Here is an 18,912-nt window from a genome sequence, read left to right on the forward strand (position 1 = left end):
CAGGTAGAGAGGAGGGATACAGGTAGAGAGGGAGGGATACAGTAGAGAGAGGGAGGGATACAGGTAGAGAGGAGGGAGAGATACAGGTAGAGAGAGGGATACAGGTAGAGGGATACAGGTAGAGAGAGGGAGGAGGGATACAGGTAGAGAGAGGAGGGATACAGGTAGAGAGGGAGGGATACAGGTAGAGAGAGGGAGGGATACAGGTAGAGAGAGGGAGGATACAGGTAGAGAGGAGGGATACAGGTAGAGAGAGGGGATACAGGTAGAGAGGGAGGGATACAGGTAGAGAGAGGAGGGATACAGGTAGAGAGGGATACAGGTAGGAGAGGGATACAGGTAGAGAGAGGGAGAGATAGGGAGAGATACAGGTAGAGAGAGGAGGGATACAGGTATAGAGGAGGGATACAGAGAGAGAGGGAGGGATACAGGTAGAGAGAGGGAGGGATACAGGTAGAGAGGAGGGGGTAGAGAGGGAGGGATAAAGGTAGAGAGGAGGGATACAGGTAGAGAGAGGGAGGGATACAGGTAGAGAGAGGAGAGGATACAGGTAGAGAGAGGGAGGGATACAGGTAGAGAGAGGGAGGGATACAGGTAGAGAGAGGAGGGATACAGATAGAGGAGGGATACAGGTAGAGGAGGGATACAGGTAGAGAGAGGAGGGATACAGATAGAGGAGGGATACAGGTAGAGAGGGAGGGATACAGGTAGAGAGAGGAGGGATACAGGTAGAGAGGGAGGGATACAGGTAGAGAGAGAGAGAGAGAGAGATACATGTAGAGAGAGGAGGGATACAGGTAGAGAGAGGAGGGATACAGGTAGAGAGAGGAGGGATACAGATAGAGGAGGGATAGAGGTAGAGAGAGGGAGGATACATGTGGAGAGAGGAGGGATACAGGTGGAGAGAGGGAGGGATACAGGTAGAGAGGAGGGATACAGATAGAGGAGGGATAGAGAGAGGTAGAGGTAGAGGGAGGGATACAGAGAGAGGAGGATACATGTAGAGGAGGGAGGGATACAGGTAGAGAGAGGAGGGATACAGGTAGAGAGAGGGGGATACAGAGGGAGGGATACATGTAGAGAGAGGAGGGATACAGGTAGAGAGAGGGAGGGATACAGATAGAGAGGGAGGATACATGTAGAGAGGGAGGGATACAGGTATAGAGAGGGATACAGATAGAGGAGGGATACAGGTAGAGAGAGGGAGGATACATGTAGAGAGAGGAGGGATACAGGTAGAGAGGGAGGGATACAGTAGAGAGAGAGGGAGGGATACAGATAGAGAGGAGGGATACATGTAGAGAGAGAGGGGAGGGATAGAGGAGGGATACAGGTAGAGAGGAGGGATACATGTAGAGAGAGGAGGGATACAGGTAGAGAGAGGAGGGATACAGATAGAGGAGGGATAGAGGTAGAGAGAGGAGGGATACAGGTAGAGAGGAGGATACATGTAGAGAGAGGAGGGATACAGGTAGAGAGAGGGAGGGATACAGGTAGAGAGAGGGAGAGATACATGTAGAGAGAGGAGGGATACAGGTAGAGAGAGGGAGAGATACATGTAGAGAGAGGGAGAGATACATGTAGAGAGAGGAGGGATACAGGTAGAGAGAGGGAGAGATACATGTAGAGAGAGGAGGGATACAAGTAGAGAGAGGGAGGGATACAGGTAGAGAGAGGGAGAGATACATGTAGAGAGAGGAGGGATACAGGTAGAGGAGGGATACAGGTAGAGAGGATACATGTAGAGAGAGGAGGATACATGTAGAGAGAGGAGGGATACAGGTAGAGAGGAGGGATACAGGTGGAGAGAGGGGAGGGATACAGAGAGAGGAGGGATACATGTAGAGAGGAGGGATACACATGTAGAGAGAGGGAGGGATACAGGTAGAGAGAGGAGGGATACAGGTAGAGAGAGGAGGGATACAGGTAGAGAGAGGAGGGATACATGTAGAGAGAGGGAGGGATACAGGTAGAGAGAGGAGGGATACAGGTAGAGAGAGGGAGGGATACACATGTAGAGAGAGGAGGGATACAGGTAGAGAGAGGGAGAGATACAGGTAGAGAGAGGGAGGGATACAGGTAGAGAGAGGGAGAGATACATGTAGAGAGAGGAGGGATACAGGTAGAGAGAGGAGGGATACAGGTAGAGAGAGGAGGGATACAGGTAGAGAGAGGGAGGGATACAGGTAGAGAGAGGAGGGATACAGATAGAGGAGGGATAGAGAGAGGGAGGGATACATGTAGAGAGAGGAGGGATACAGGTAGAGAGAGGAGGGATACAGGTAGAGAGAGGGAGGGATACAGGTAGAGAGGAGGGATACAGATAGAGGACGGATAGAGGTAGAGAGAGGAGGGATACAGGTAGAGAGGAGGGATACAGGAGGAGGGATACAGGTAGAGAGAGGGAGGGATACAGGTAGAGAGAGAGGGATACAGGTAGAGAGGAGGGATACAGGTAGAGGAGGGGGATACAGGTAGAGAGGGAGGGATACAGGTAGAGAGAGGGGGATACAGGTAGAGAGAGGAGGATACAGGTAGAGAGAGGAGGGATACAGGTAGAGAGAGGGATACAGGTAGAGAGAGGAGGGATACAGGTAGAGAGAGGGAGGGATACATGTAGAGAGAGGAGGATACAGGTAGAGAGAGGAGGGAGGGATACAGGTAGAGAGAGGAGGGATACAGGTAGAGAGAGGTAGAGAGGATACATGTAGAGAGGGAGGTAGAGGAGGGATACAGGTAGAGAGAGGAGGGATACAGGTAGAGAGAGGAGGGATACAGGTAGAGAGAGGGAGGGATACAGGTAGAGAGAGGAGGATACATGTAGAGAGAGAGGAGGGATACAGGTAGAGAGAGGAGGGATACAGGTAGAGAGGGAGGGATACATGTAGAGAGAGGGAGGGATACAGATAGAGAGGGATAGAGAGGAGGGATACAGGTAGAGAGAGGAGGGATACAGGTAGAGAGAGGGAGGGATACAGGTAGAGAGGAGGGATACAGGTAGAGAGAGGGAGGGATAGGTAGAGAGAGGAGGGATACAGGTAGAGAGAGGAGGGATACAGGTAGAGAGGAGGATAGGATACAGGTAGAGAGGGGAGGGATACAGGTAGAGAGAGGATACAGGGATACAGGTAGAGAGAGGGAGGGATACAGGTAGAGAGAGGGAGGGATACAGGTAGAGAGAGGAGGGAGGGATACAGGTAGAGAGAGGAGGGATACAGGTAGAGAGAGGAGGGATACAGGTAGAGAGAGGGAGGGATACAGATAGAGGAGGGATAGAGGTAGAGAGAGGAGGGATACATGTAGAGAGAGGAGGGATACAGGTAGAGAGAGGAGGGATACAGGTAGAGAGAGGAGGGATACAGGTAGAGAGAGGAGGGATACAGGTAGAGAGAGGGAGGGATACAGGTAGAGTGGAGGGATACAGATAGAGGAGGGATAGAGGTAGAGAGAGGGAGGATACATGTGGAGAGAGGAGGGATACAGGTAGAGAGAGGGAGGGATACAGGTAGAGAGAGGAGGGATACAGGTAGAGAGAGGAGGGATACAGGTAGAGGAGGGATACAGATAGAGGAGGGATACAGATAGAGGAGGGATACAGGTAGAGAGGAGGGATACAGAGAGAGGAGGGATAGAGAGGGAGGGATACAGGTAGAGAGAGGAGGGATACAGAGAGAGGAGGGATACATGTAGAGAGGGGAGGGATACAGGTAGAGAGAGGGGGATACAGATAGAGAGAGGAGGGATACAGGTAGAGAGGGGAGGGATACAGGTAGAGAGAGAGGGATACAGATAGAGGAGGGATACAGGTAGAGAGGGAGGGATACAGGTAGAGAGAGGGAGGGATACAGAGAGAGAGGGAGGGATACAGGTAGAGAGAGGGAGGGATACAGGTAGAGAGAGGAGGGATACATGAGAGGAGGGATAGAGAGAGGGATACAGGGATACAGGTAGAGGAGGGGGATACAGAGAGGGGAGGGATACAGGTAGAGAGAGGAGGGATACATGTAGAGAGAGGAGGATACAGGTAGAGAGAGGAGGGATACAGAGAGAGAGGAGGGATACAGGGAGAGAGGAGGGATACAGGTAGAGAGAGAGGGATACAGGTAGAGAGAGGAGGGATACAGGTAGAGGGGAGGGATACAGGTAGAGAGAGGAGGGATACAGGTAGAGAGAGGGAGGGATACAGATAGAGGAGGGATAGAGGTACAGGTAGAGAGGGAGGGATACAGGTAGAGAGGAGGGATACAGGTAGAGAGGGGAGGATACAGGTAGAGAGGGAGGGATACATGTAGAGAGGAGGGATACAGGTAGAGAGAGGAGGGATACAGATAGAGGAGGGGGATACAGGTAGAGAGGGAGGGATACAGGTAGAGAGAGGAGGGATACAGGTAGAGAGAGGGATACAGAGAGAGATACAGGTAGAGGGAGGGATACAGGTAGAGAGGGAGGGATACAGGTAGAGAGAGGGAGGGATACAGGTAGAGAGGAGAGGATACATGTAGAGAGGAGGGATACATGTAGAGAGGGAGGGATACAGGTAGAGAGAGGGAGGGATACAGGTAGAGAGAGGAGGATACAGGTAGAGAGAGGAGGGATACAGGTAGAGAGAGGAGGGATACAGGTAGAGAGGAGGGATACAGGTAGAGAGAGGAGGGATACAGGTAGAGAGAGGGAGAGATACACATATAGAGGAGGAGGGATACAGGTAGAGAGAGGGAGGGATACAGGTAGAGAGAGGAGGGATACAGGTGGAGAGAGGGAGGGATACAGGTAGAGAGGAGGGATACAGATAGAGGAGGGATAGAGGTAGAGAGAGGGAGGATACATGTGGAGAGAGGAGGGATACAGGTAGAGAGAGGGAGAGATACATGTAGAGAGAGGAGGGATACAGGTAGAGAGAGGAGGGATACAGGTAGAGAGAGGAGGGATACAGGTAGAGAGAGGAGGGATACAGGTAGAGAGAGGAGGGATAGAGGTCGAGAGGAGGGATACAGGTAGAGAGAGGAGGGATACAGGTAGAGAGGGAGGGATACAGGTAGAGAGGAGGGATACAGGTAGAGAGGGAGGGATACAGAGAGAGGAGGGATACAGGAGGATAGAGAGAGGAGGGATACATGTAGAGAGAGGAGGGATACAGGTAGAGAGAGGGAGGGATACAGTAGAGAGAGGAGGGATACAGGTAGAGGAGGGATACAGAGGGAGGATAGAGAGGGAGGGATACAGGTAGAGAGGAGGGATACAGGTAGAGAGAGGAGGGATACAGGGAGAGGGAGGGATACAGGTAGAGAGAGGAGGGATACAGGTAGGAGGGATACAGAGAGGGGAGGGATACAGGTAGAGAGAGGGAGGGATACAGGTAGAGAGAGGAGGGATACAGGTAGAGAGAGGAGATAGAGGTAGAGAGAGGGGGATACAGGTAGAGAGAGGAGGATACAGAGTAGAGAGGAGGGATACAGGTAGAGGGGGATACAGGTAGAGAGAGGAGGGATACAGGTAGAGAGAGGGAGGGATACAGGTAGAGAGAGGAGGGATACAGGTAGAGAGAGGATACAGGTAGAGGGATACAGGTAGAGAGAGGGGGATACAGATAGAGGAGGGATACATGTACAGGTAGAGAGGAGGGATACAGGTAGAGAGAGGAGAGGGATACAGAGAGAGGAGGGATACAGAGGTAGAGAGAGGGAGGGATACATGTAGAGAGGAGGGATACAGGTAGAGAGGAGGGATACAGGTAGAGAGAGGAGGGATACAGGTAGAGAGGAGGGATACAGGTAGAGAGAGGGAGGGATACAGGTAGAGAGAGGAGGGATACAGGATAGAGGTAGAGAGAGGGAGGATACATGTGGAGAGAGGAGGGATACAGGTAGAGAGAGGGAGGGATACAGGTAGAGAGAGGAGGGATACAGATAGAGGAGGGATACAGGTAGAGGAGGGATACAGATAGAGGAGGGATACAGATAGAGGATACATGTAGAGAGGAGGGATACAGGTAGAGAGAGGAGGGATACAGATAGAGGAGGGATACAGGTAGAGAGAGGGATACAGGTAGAGAGAGGAGGGATACAGATAGAGGAGGGATAGAGGTAGAGAGAGGAGGGATACAGGTAAAGAGGAGGGATACAGGTAGAGAGGAGGGATACAGGTAGAGAGAGGGAGGGATACAGGTAGAGAGGAGGGATACAGGTAGAGGAGGGATACAGGTAGAGAGGGAGGGATACAGGTAGAGAGAGGGAGGGATACAGGTAGAGAGGGAGGGATACAGGTAGAGAGAGGAGGGATACAGGTAGAGAGAGGAGGGATACAGGTAGAGAGAGGAGGGATACAGGTAGAGAGAGGGAGGGATACAGATAGAGGAGGGATAGAGGTAGAGAGAGGAGGGATACATGTAGAGAGAGGAGGGATACAGGTAGAGAGAGGAGGATACATGTAGAGAGAGGAGGGATACAGGTAGAGAGAGGAGGGATACAGGTAGAGAGAGGGAGAGATACAGGTAGAGAGAGGGATACAGATACATACAGAGTAGAGGGAGGATACATGTAGAGAGGGAGGGATACATGTAGAGAGAGGAGGATACATGTAGAGAGAGGAGGGATACATGGAGGGGAGGATACAGGTAGAGAGAGGAGGGATACATGTAGAGAGAGAGGGATACAGGTAGAGGGGATACAGGTAGAGAGAGGAGGGATACAGGTAGAGAGAGGGAGGGATACATGTAGAGGAGGGAGGGATACAGGTAGAGAGAGGAGGGATACAGGTAGAGAGAGGAGGGATACAGATAGAGAGAGGGAGGGATACATGTAGAGAGAGGAGGGATACAGGTAGAGAGAGAGGAGAGAGGATACAGGTAGAGGAGGAGGGATACAGGTAGAGAGAGGAGGGATACAGGTAGAGAGGAGGGACAGATAGAGGAGGGATAGAGGTAGAGAGAGGGATACAGGTAGAGAGGGAGGGATACAGGTAGAGAGAGGAGGGATACAGGTAGAGAGAGGAGGGATACAGGTAGAGAGAGGAGGGATACAGGTAGAGAGAGGAGGGATACAGGTAGAGAGAGGAGGGATACAGGTAGGGATCAGAGAGGGAGGGATACAGGTAGAGAGAGGAGGGATACAGGTAGAGAGGAGGGATACAGGTAGAGAGAGGAGGGATACAGGTAGAGAGGGATACAGGGATAGGAGGTAGAGAGAGGAGGGATACAGGTGTAGAGAGAGAGGAGGGATACAGGTAGAGAGAGGGAGGGATACAGGTAGAGAGGAGGGATACAGGTAGAGAGAGGAGGGATACAGGTAGAGAGAGGAGGGATACAGGTAGAGAGAGGAGGGATACAGGTAGAGAGAGGAGGGATACAGGTAGAGAGAGGGAGAGATACATGTAGAGAGAGGAGGGATACATGTAGAAAGAGGAGGGATACAGGTAGAGAGAGGAGGGATACATGTAGAGAGAGGGAGGGATAGAGGTAGAGAGAGGAGGGATACAGGTAGAGAGGGAGAGATACACATATTGAGAGGGAGGGATACATGTAGAGAGAGGAGGGATACATGTAGAGAGGAGGGATACAGGAGGGATACAGGTAGAGAGAGAGGGGAGGATACATGTAGAGAGAGGAGGGATACATGGTAGAGAGGGAGGGATACATGTAGAGAGAGGGAGGGATACAGGTAGAGAGAGGGAGAGATACAGGTAGAGAGAGGAGGGATACAGGTAGAGAGGGAGGGAGGGAGAGAGGTAGAGAGAGGAGGGATACAGGTAGAGAGAGGGATACAGATAGATGTATTGAGAGGGAGGATACATGTAGAGAGAGGAGGGATACAGGTAGAGAGAGGGAGATACATGAGGGATAGAGAGAGGAGGGATACATGTAGAGAGAGGAGGATACAGGTAGAGAGAGAGGGATACAGGTAGAGAGGTAGAGAGAGGAGGGATACAGGTAGAGAGGAGGGAGGATACAGGTAGAGGAGGGATACATGTAGAGAGAGGAGGGATACAGGTAGAGAGAGGGAGGGATACATGGTAGAGAGAGGAGGGATAGGTAGAGAGAGGGAGGGATACATGTAGAGAGAGGAGGGATACAGGTAGAGAGAGGAGGGATACATGTAGAGAGAGGGAGGGATACAGGTAGAGAGAGGAGGGATACAGGTAGAGAGAGGGAGGGATACAGGTAGAGAGAGGAGGGATACAGATAGAGGAGGGATAGAGGTAGAGAGAGGAGGGATACATGTAGAGAGAGGCGGGATACAGGTAGAGAGAGGAGGGATACAGGTAGAGAGAGGAGGGATACAGGTAGAGAGAGGAGGGATACAGGTAGAGAGAGGAGGGATACAGGTAGAGAGAGGAGGGATACAGGTAGAGAGGGAGGGTAGAGGAGGATACATGTAGAGAGAGAGAGGAGGGATACAGGTAGAGAGAGGAGGGATACAGGTAGAGGAGGGATACAGGTAGAGAGAGGAGGGATACAGATAGAGAGGAGGATACAGGTAGAGAGAGGGATAGGTAGAGAGGAGGGATACAGGTAGAGAGAGGAGGGATACAGGTAGAGAGAGGAGGATACAGACAGAGGGATACAGGTAGAGAGGGAGGGATACAGGTAGAGAGAGGAGAGATAGAGGAGGGATACAGGTAGAGAGAGGAGGGATACAGAGAGAGGAGGGATACAGGTAGAGAGAGGAGGGATACAGGTAGAGAGAGGAGGGATACAGGTAGAGAGAGGAGGGATACAGGTAGAGAGAGGAGGGATACAGGTAGAGAGAGGAGGGATACAGGTAGAGAGGAGGGATACAGGTAGAGAGAGGGAGGGATACAGGTAGAGAGAGGAGGGATACAGGTAGAGAGAGGGGGATACAGGTAGAGAGAGGAGGGATACAGGTAGAGAGAGGAGGGATACAGGTAGAGAGGGAGGGATACATGTAGAGAGAGGAGGGATACAGGTAGAGAGGAGGGATACAGGAGAGGGAGGAGAGGAGAGGGAGAGGGATACATGTAGAGAGGGAGGGATACAGGTGAGAGAGGAGGATACATGGAGAGGGAGGGATACATGTAGAGAGAGGAGGGATACATGATAGAGGAGGGATACAGGTAGAGAGGGAGGGATACAGGTAGAGGAGGGATACAGGTAGAGAGGAGGGATACAGATAGGAGGGATACAGGTAGAGAGAGGGATACATGTAGAGAGTGGGAGGGATACAGGTAGAGAGAGGGAGAGATACATGTAGAGAGAGGAGGGATACATGTAGAGAGAGGAGGGATACAGGTAGAGAGAGGAGGGATACAGGTAGAGAGAGCGAGAGATACATATAGAGAGAGGGAGGGATACATGTAGAGAGAGGGAGGGATAGAGGTAGAGAGAAGAGGGATACAGGTAGAGAGAGGAGGGATACAGGTAGAGAGAGAGCGAGAGATACATGTAGAGAGAGGAGGGATACAGGTAGAGAGGGATAAGGTAGAGAGGAGGGATACATGTAGAGAGAGGAGGGATAGTAGAGAGGAGGGATACATGGTAGAGAGGGAGGGATACAGGTAGAGAGAGGAGGATACAGGTAGAGAGAGGGAGGATACAGGTAGAGAGAGGAGGGATACAGGTAGAGAGAGGAGGGATACAGGTAGAGAGAGGGAGGGATACAGGTAGAGAGAGGAGGGATACATGTAGAGAGAGGAGGGATACAGGTAGAGAGAGGGAGAGATACATGTAGAGAGAGGGAGGGATACAGGTAGAGAGAGGAGGGATACATGTAGAGAGAGGAGGGATACAGGTAGAGAGAGGGAGAGGATACAGGTAGAGAGAGGGAGAGATACATGTAGAGAGAGGAGGGATACATGTAGAGAGAGGAGGGATACATGTAGATACATGTAGAGAGAGGGAGGATACAGGTAGAGAGAGGAGGGATACATGTAGAGAGAGGAGGGATACAGGTAGAGAGAGGAGGATACAGGTAGAGAGAGGAGGATACATGTAGAGAGAGGAGGGATACAGGTAGAGAGAGGAGGGATACAGGTAGAGACAGGTAGAGAGGGAGAGATACATGTAGAGAGAGGAGGGATACAGGTAGAGAGAGGGAGGGATACAGGTAGAGAGAGGAGGGATACATGTAGAGAGAGGAGGGATACATGTAGAGAGTAGGATACAGGTAGAGAGGGATACATGATACAGGTGAGAGGGAGGGAGGAGATACAGGTAGAGAGAGGAGGGATACATGTAGAGAGGAGAGGATACAGGTAGAGAGAGGAGGATACATGTAGAGAGAGGAGGGATACATGTAGAGAGGGGAGGAGGATACATGTAGAGAGAGGAGGATACAGGTAGAGAGGAGGGATACAGGTAGAGGGAGGATACAGGTAGAGAGAGAGGAGAGAGAGGGGAGGATACATGGGAGGGATAGAGAGAGAGGAGGGATACATGTAGAGAGAGGAGAGATACATGTAGAGAGAGGAGGGATACATGGACACAGGTAGAGAGAGGGAGGGATACATGTAGAGAGGGAGGGATACATGTAGAGAGAGGAGGGATACAGGTAGAGAGAGGTAGAGAGAGGGATACATGTAGAGAGGGGAGAGATACATGTAGAGAGAGGATGGATACAGGTAGAGAGAGGAGAGATGCATATAGAGAGAGGAGGGATACACGTAGAGAGAGGAGAGATACATGTAGAGAGAGGAGGGATACAGGTAGAGAGAGGGAGAGATACATGTAGAGAGAGGAGGGATACATGTAGAGAGAGGAGGGATACAGGTAGAGAGAGGAGAGATACATGTAGAGAGAGGGAGAGATACATGTAGAGAGGAGGGATACAGGTAGAGAGAGGAGGGATACATGTAGAGAGAGGAGGGATACAGGTAGAGAGAGGGAGAGATACATGTAGAGAGAGGAGGGATACAGGTAGAGAGAGGAGGGATACATGTAGAGAGAGGAGGGATACATGTAGAGAGAGGAGGGATACAGGTAGAGAGAGGAGGGATACATGTAGAGAGAGGAGGGATACAGGTAGAGAGAGGGAGGGATACATGTAGAGAGAGGAGGGATACAAGTAGAGAGAGGGAGGGATACATGTAGAGAGAGGGAGAGATACATGTAGAGAGAGGAGGGATACAGGTAGAGAGAGGAGGGATACATGTAGAGAGAGGAGGGATACAGGTAGAGAGGGAGAGATACATATAGAGAGAGGAGGGATACACGTAGAGAGAGGGAGAGATACATGTAGAGAGAGGGAGAGATACATGTAGAGAGAGGAGGGATACAGGTAGAGAGAGGGAGAGATACATGTAGAGAGAGGAGGGATACATGTAGAGAGGGGAGGGATACATGTAGAGAGAGGAGGGATACAGGTAGAGAGAGGGAGAGATACATGTAGAGAGAGGAGGGATACAGGTAGAGAGAGGAGGGATACAGGTAGAGAGAGGAGGGATACATGTAGAGAGAGGAGGGATACAGGTAGAGAGAGGAGGGATACATGTAGAGAGAGGAGGGATACAGGTAGAGAGAGGAGGGATACATGTAGAGACAGAGTAGAGAGAGGTAGTGGGGGGGAACAGTAGAAAGAGAGGGAAAGAAAGAAAGTAATTGAGATGAGCGGAATGAGAGGCGACCCCTGCCTAGTAGAGGAGACAGCAGGAGAAGGAACGAGGGAAGGAGCAAGTCAAGCAGGCAGGGTGAATAATTCTCTTTCCAGCCCCTGGCTGATGAGATAAACATCTGTGGCGTCTGTTTTCTACTTTCGTGTTCCCTCCATCCTCCCCAACTCACGTCGACAGAGTTTCATATCCCTCAGAAGTTCATAGTATATATATATATATGCCTTCCTCCTCCCATTCCAACTGTACTTCGCAGGAGCTACAGTAAGGGAAGCAATGCAGAGCTCAGCACAATAGGCAACATTGTGATATAGAGGAAAACCACATTGGTTTTGTGTGTGTATGTATTTGTGTGTGTGTTTGCTTGTGTAAAACCACTCTAATATTTGGGTCCCTCATGATTTCTGTGTGTGTGTGTGTGTGTGTACGTTGACGTTTTTGTCCGCGGACTTGTGTGCGTGCGTGTGTGACTGCAGACGGGTCTCTTTGAACGTACTGAGCGTGTTGGAGATTTATAGACGACATACGCACACACGCACACTCGTTAACTCAACGTTGCCCTCTCATTGATGACCCTGGTGTGGGGACGTTCACGTGTGTTTACGTGGTCAGCAGGGATCGTGTGTGTGAGAGAGAGACAGAGCCTCCCAACCCCCTTTGACTGTTGGTGGTCAACATTGATTGTAAAAAGGTCCCCGTTTGCTCCAGGGGTGTTGGAATCTCCTATGACTGAGTTAAATATAAGAAATAATTAGACATTTAGTAATTACCTGCTAAAGAGGGAAATATCATTGACTTGTAAACCTGTTTCGGCTGCTGCTGTGCTGGTTGAATGAGGCATTGTTCGTCTGTAGTAGAGAACCTTGCTTCCTTCTCTTCGAGATGAGTTTTTATTTGTGCTCATTCAACACAGGACACTATGCAAAGCACAAATGAGTTTGCCAAATGTTTTCCAAGGCGTTTGAGTGGAGACTGAAGTCCATCGCCACACTTTTGTTGACACGTCGTCTCGAAATAGCCTAATTTTAGCAGAGGCAAATGTGACTGTTGTAAATGATTTGCTGTGCATGTTTTTATAGTTTGGCAGCATTGTGTGTTACCATAAATGAATAGAGTCGTAGAAGTTGCATCGAGGTTTCAAGGAGATTGTGTCATCGACTATTCTCCCTCTGGCTTCTTCCCTCATGTAACTAAGGGAAAATATACCTAGCTGGTTGTCGGGATGTTTGGAACATGTTCCTCTCTATGTGAGTTACGGTAAAAGGAGGAACTAACGATGAAGGGGTTACATTTGGAATTGGGAGCTGGGGCGTCCTTGGAGGGGTCAGGGTTGAACACAAGGGTTAGAGTTAGTACTTTTATCCTACTCCACATTGGACCCGTACGGTGCAGGAGCCCTTCTTAGGGTAGCGCCGGCCCAAATGAACCACAGTCCCCTCATCTTGTCCCTCTTTACTACTTTCTGACCTCTCTCTCCTATCTCCCTGAACCTCTGATTCAAAAAGAATGGAATCCAGCCATTCTGTCCCCTCGTTTCTCTTCCTCTCTATGTCTCTCTCCCGTCCTCTCTCTTCACATCCTCTGTGTTCAATAAAGGACAGGGATTCAGACCGGTCCCAAACCTAAGCCCTCTCGATGGTTCACAACTCTCATCTCCTGTTCACTCATCACACTGCAGGAGAGAGTTGGAAAAGGTTTCGCCCCACATTCAAAGTTTTCGTTCAACGCAAGCAGCCTCTGAGATCATAGTCCAAGCAATGTAGACTCTATTTTATTGAGAATGGAAGAAAGAGAATGAAGGAGGAGAAATGGAGGGAGGTAGGGAGGGGAAAGAAAGAGTATTTTGAAAATTGCCGTTGGCCCCCGCCCAAGGCCCAGTCGCTGCGGTAATGAGGGGTTAGGAGCAACGTTATTGTTTCCAGATGCTGTGCTGGTTTTCTCCAGGCTTTGATGCAAACCCAAGTCACCAGCACTTTTCAATCTGTCTCCCCACACACACACACACACACACACACACACACACATACACACACACGTGTGCACTGACGCACACGCATGGACATGCACACACACAAGCGCACGTACACACGCACACACACACACACACACACACACACACACACACACACACACACACACACACACACACACACACACACACACACACACACACACACACACACACACACACACACACACACACACACACACACACACAGGCTAATGTGCTTTATACACGCACACACACAATTCTTAAAGGGACAACCCTTCTAACCTTATGTACCTGAAAAGCCACACTCTCTTGAACCAGATGCAACCTTCTCACTCCCACAACAATTCCCAAAGACCAGCTGTATGTGTGTTCGACCCGTGTGTGTGTGTGTGTGTGTATATATATTTGTATTTGCAAATATATATATATATATATATATATATATATATATATATATATATATATATATATATATATATATATACTACCGTTAAAAGTTTGGATGCACTTAGAAATGTCCTTGTTTTTGAAAGAAAATCAACTTTTTTGTCCGTTAAAATAACACCAAATTGATCAGAAATACATTATAGATATTGTTAATGTTGTAAATGACTATTGTATCTGGAAACGGCAGATTTTTTAATGGAATATCTACATAGGCGTACAGAGGCCAATTATCAGCAACCATCACTCCTGTGTTCCAATGGCACGTTGTGTTAGCTAATCTAAGTTGATCACTGGCAGCTTCATTAAATAGTACCTGGAAAACACCAGTCTCAATGTCAACAGTGAAGAGGCGACTCCGGGATGCTGGCCTTCTAGGCAGAGTTCCTCTGTCCAGTGTCTGTGTTCTTTTGCCCATCTTAATCTTTTATTTTTATTGGCTAGTCTGATATGGCTTTTTCTTTGCAACTCTGCCGAGAAGGCCAGCCTCCCGGAGTCGCCTCTTCACTGTTGACGTTGAGACTGGTGTTTCGCGGGTACTATTTAATGAAGTTGCCAGTTGAGGACATGTGAGACGTCTGTTTCTCAAACTAGACACTCTAATGCACTTGTCCTCTTGCTTAGTTGTGCACCGGGGCCTCCCACTCCTCTTTCTATTCTGGTTAGAGCCAGTTTGCACTGTTCTGTGAAGGGAGTAGTACAGAGTGTTGTACGAGATATATATATGTATATATATATAGCATATATATATATATAAATATATTGTATGAATGTGTTGAATGCTGTGTGTATGTGTGCTGAAATACAAATGTGTTAGCAAGTGTGTGTGTGTGTGTGTGTGTCTTGGAGGGAGCATTTGTGTGGGGCCCTTGTTTGGATTACCCAAGCAGGGGTTGGAGTGGGACGTGAAGTGTGTTTATGAATCCAACGTGAACTTCCTCTGGCTTTATAATTAGGCTGGTATTAGTCACAAGCTAAACAAAACAATGGAAAGTATTTCAACTCCTCACTCTGTGGCTTGTCTGATAGGTTTATACATACCTAGCATCAACACTGACCGGAGTGAGGTTGAAGTAAAGGGCTGGGTGTGTTGGTGTCTTAAATGTTTAGGTGTGTTACACGTTCTCACACACTCGCTGAGCTGAATATTTTCCAGAAGAGAGTTTATCTGTATCTGCTCAGATGTGTGGTCTGTCATAGAGTAGTGTGTGTGTGTGTGTGGTGTGTTTGTCTGACCTTTAGTGTGTCCCATGCTGCCGGGCTGACGTTGCTGGTTTTATAGGAACATATGGAGAATCACTCAGTCTGTCTGCAGTCTCCCTCAGTCTCTACTGGGAGATGGAGGGAGGGGAGGGGGAGGAGAGGGGGAGTTCTAGGTCTGCCCCTACACACACCTCCTGATGACTTCCATACACAATCCGTGTGTGTGTGTGTTATAGCAGTCTGTCTGAGTGATAAAGTGCACAGTGAACCCTCAGAGTGCAGTGTATTAGTCTGTGTCTATGGGGCCATCCATGGCTTAGTGCCCACTCTATGTCACTCTGGCTCCTCCTCTTCTCCTCACACTCCTCCATCTCTCTGGTCTATCTCTCTTACCCCCCTCCTCTCCAGTTTGTCCCTCTGTTTCACTCTTTATTTCTCTCTCTCTCTCTCTCTCTCCCTCTCTTCATCCTCCTTCCCTCTCTCTCTCTCTCTCTCTCTCTTCTACCTCCTTCCCTCTCTCTCTCTCTTCTCCCTCTCTTCATACCTCCTTCCCTCTCTCTCTCTCTCTCTCCCTCTCTTCATACCTCCTTCCCTCTCTCTCTCTCTCTCTCCCTCTCTTCATACCTCCTTCCCTCTCCTCACTTTTCCCTTGTTTTGTTTTTTTGTTGCGCTGGCCAGGGGAAAGGAAAATGTGTGAGTCAGTGAAAGGCCGCTCCCTCCCTGGGATGAGAGAGTCGAGGGAGGACTGGGACTTGTTTAGTGTGGTGACGTCACCCTCTGTGTCCCTGGTAACCGCGTGTTTAGTCTCCGGTAGTGGACACCTGGGCACACAAACTTGGCCTGTTAAGTGTCACTCCACAGCGGTGTGTATGTGCGTGTGTGTGTGTCCGTCCTTAGGGGGCTCTGACCGTTTGACTGTGCAGGTCTGAACCCTTTTGATGAGGGGAGGTTGGTTGTGGTGTATGTACAGGGAATGGGCTGGGCAGAGCTAGGAAGGGAAGGGCCGTGGTTGGACACATGTTTCTAAAGTTGAAGAGAAACTGTGCTTTACTGTGGTCATAGGGGAGTTTGTGCGTTTTGGGGTAGAGCATAGAAAAGAGTAACTATGTGGAGACTGACTCACGTGTTGTCATGTTCTACACCAAACAAAAATATAAACGCAAAATGTAAAGTGTTGGTCTCATATTTCATGAACTGAAATAATATTCCCAGAAATGTTCCATACGCACACAAAAAATTATTTCTCTCAAATTCTGTGCACAAATTTGTTTACATCTCTGTTAGTGAGCATTTCTCCTTTGCCAAGATAATCCATCCAACTGACAGGTGTGGCATATCAAGAAGATGATTAACTGATCATTACTGGGCTGGGTACAATAAAAGGCCACTAAAATGTGCAGTTTTATCACATCACACAATGCCGCAGATGTCTGTGGGCAAATTGCTCACCTTCGATGGCCACTGGCACGCTGGAGAAGTGTGGTCTTCACGGATGAATCCTGGTTTCTGTACCGGGCAGATGGCAGACAGCGTGCATGGCGTTGTGTGGGCGAGCGATTTGTTGATGTCAACATTGTGAACAGAGTGGCGGTGGGGTTATGGTGTGGGCAGGCATAAGCTACGGACAACGAACACAATTGCACTTTATCATTGGCAATTTGAATGCACAGAGATATTGTGACGAGATCCTGAGGCCCATTGTTGTGCCATTCATCCGCCACCATCACCTCATGTTTCAGCATGATAATGCACATCCCCATATCGCAAGGATCTGTACACAATTCCTGGAAGCTGAAAATGTCCCAATTCTTCCATGACCTGCATACTCACATGACATGTCACCCATTGAGCATGTTTGGGATGCTCTGGATCAACGTGTAAGACAGCGTGTTCCAGTTCCCACCAATATCCAGCGACTTCGCACAGCCATTGAAGAGGAGTGGGACAACATTCCACAGGCCACAACCAACAGCCTGGTCAACTCTATGTGAACGAGATGTCGCACAGCAGGAGGCAAATCCTGGTCACCAGATACCGACTGGTTTTCTGATCCACACCCCTACCTTTTTTACCTTAAGTTGTCTGTGACCAATAAATGCATCTGTATTCCCAGTCATGTTAAATCCATACATTAGGGCCTAATTAAATCATTTCAATCGACTGATTGCCTTATATGAACTGTAACTCAGTAAAAATCTAGTTCAGTTCAACATTGCTGTTTTCTGGCAACAAATAGTATGTTGTACAGTTAACTCTGGTATATGGCCACACACACACACACACACACACACACACACACACACACACACACACACACACACACACACACACACACACACACACACACACACACACACATTCAAAATCCACATTTTCCTAAACCCTTAACCGAACCCTAATCTTAACCCCAAACCCTAATTGTAACCCGAACCCTACACTTAACCCCTAAGCCTAAAATAACTTTTTTTCCTTGTGGGGACCAGCGAAATGTCCCCACTTGTACAAATGTTCTTTGTTTTACTATCCTTATGAGGACTTTTGGTCCCCACAAGGATAGTAAAACCAAACACACACACACACACACACACACACACACTGGTTGGAATGGCTCCTTTTAGTAACAGTGGGTTGTGAAGCTCAGTGGCGTGTGACCACAGGGTGTGTTACTCTGCCCATATGCCCAGGTCTGGGTCTTAGCCCTGGATTCACTTCTTTGACTGGCTTTCTGAACTTTGGGCTATATCTCTCTCTCTCTCTCTCTCTCTCTCCCTCGTGTAGTCAAGGAAAGTCTAGCTCCTCTCTCGCCCTACCTCCTTTCTGCTGTGGTGAAGGCTGTGTGCTGTACGGCTCGCCCGCACCCCTCTCTCTTCTGTGATACTTACAGTTACACTGCTTTAATCACAACCAGGCACTTTGCTGGGCCTCTTTTCCACCCCTCCCTCTCTCCCTCTGTATGTATCCCTCTCCTTCTTTCTCTGTCATTCATTTAATCAGCCTCTATCGCTCTTTGCCTGTCTTTCTTTATTTCTGTCTGACAAGTCTTTCTGACTCTCTCTCTCTCTCTCTCTCTCTCTCTCTCTCTCTCTCTCTCTCTCTGTCTTTTTGGGTTCATGCTGTACTTTCTCTAACCTGTGTATTGTTGACTCTGCCCCCTGCAGGAGAAAGAGAAGAAGTACATGCTCCAGGTGGACAACCTGAGGCTGAGGGATGTGGAGAAGAGCTTCATGTCGAGCAAGCAGATCTTTGCCCTGTTCAACACTGAGCAAAGGTCAGTTCTTAGGTGGACATTTCAATCATAAATTATAGTTTGTCAAATCTTTTCAGACCTCAAAAAGTAAAGTAATATAGCTGAATCTACACAAAACTGCTCTCCACACACACTGACCACACACATTCACTGTTCCATAAAGGCAAGCACCCACACAAGCACGCAGGCATGCAAACTCCTTACCATGTAGCGTTGCTCAGTACTGTGACATGTCCCACTCACTCCCACAAGAATGTACAGGTAACTGCCAAAATAATGGATACCTTTTGAGTAAATGAGGTAAATGAGGTTTGAAAGCAGGTGCTTTCAAACAGGTGTGGTTCCTGAGTTAGTTAAGCAATTAACATCCCATCATGCTTAGGGTCATGTATAAAAATGCTGGGCAGGCCATTATTTTGGCTACAATGACTATGCCCCCATAGGATGACAATGCCCCCATCAACAG

General features: G+C 49.0%; 1 protein-coding gene across 14 annotated transcripts in view; it reads left to right on the forward strand.

Annotated features, from left to right (window-relative positions):
• Nucleotides 1–18,912, forward strand: part of dnm1a (dynamin 1a) — a 105,635-nt gene that overhangs the window by 75,531 nt on the left and 11,192 nt on the right. For all 14 annotated transcript variants that reach the window (XR_006080646.1, XR_006080645.1, XM_042311018.1 and 11 more), the window contains one exon: nt 18,358–18,467. Coding sequence is in view for 12 of the 14 variants with exons in the window: in XM_042311018.1 (XP_042166952.1) it covers nt 18,358–18,467 (110 nt within the window). In the remaining 2 variants the exon portion in view is untranslated. The remainder of the gene's footprint in view (nt 1–18,357; nt 18,468–18,912) is intronic.

Source organism: Oncorhynchus tshawytscha, linkage group LG33, assembly GCF_018296145.1.
Source record: "Oncorhynchus tshawytscha isolate Ot180627B linkage group LG33, Otsh_v2.0, whole genome shotgun sequence".
In the NCBI taxonomy this organism is placed as follows: domain Eukaryota; kingdom Metazoa; phylum Chordata; class Actinopteri; order Salmoniformes; family Salmonidae; genus Oncorhynchus; species Oncorhynchus tshawytscha.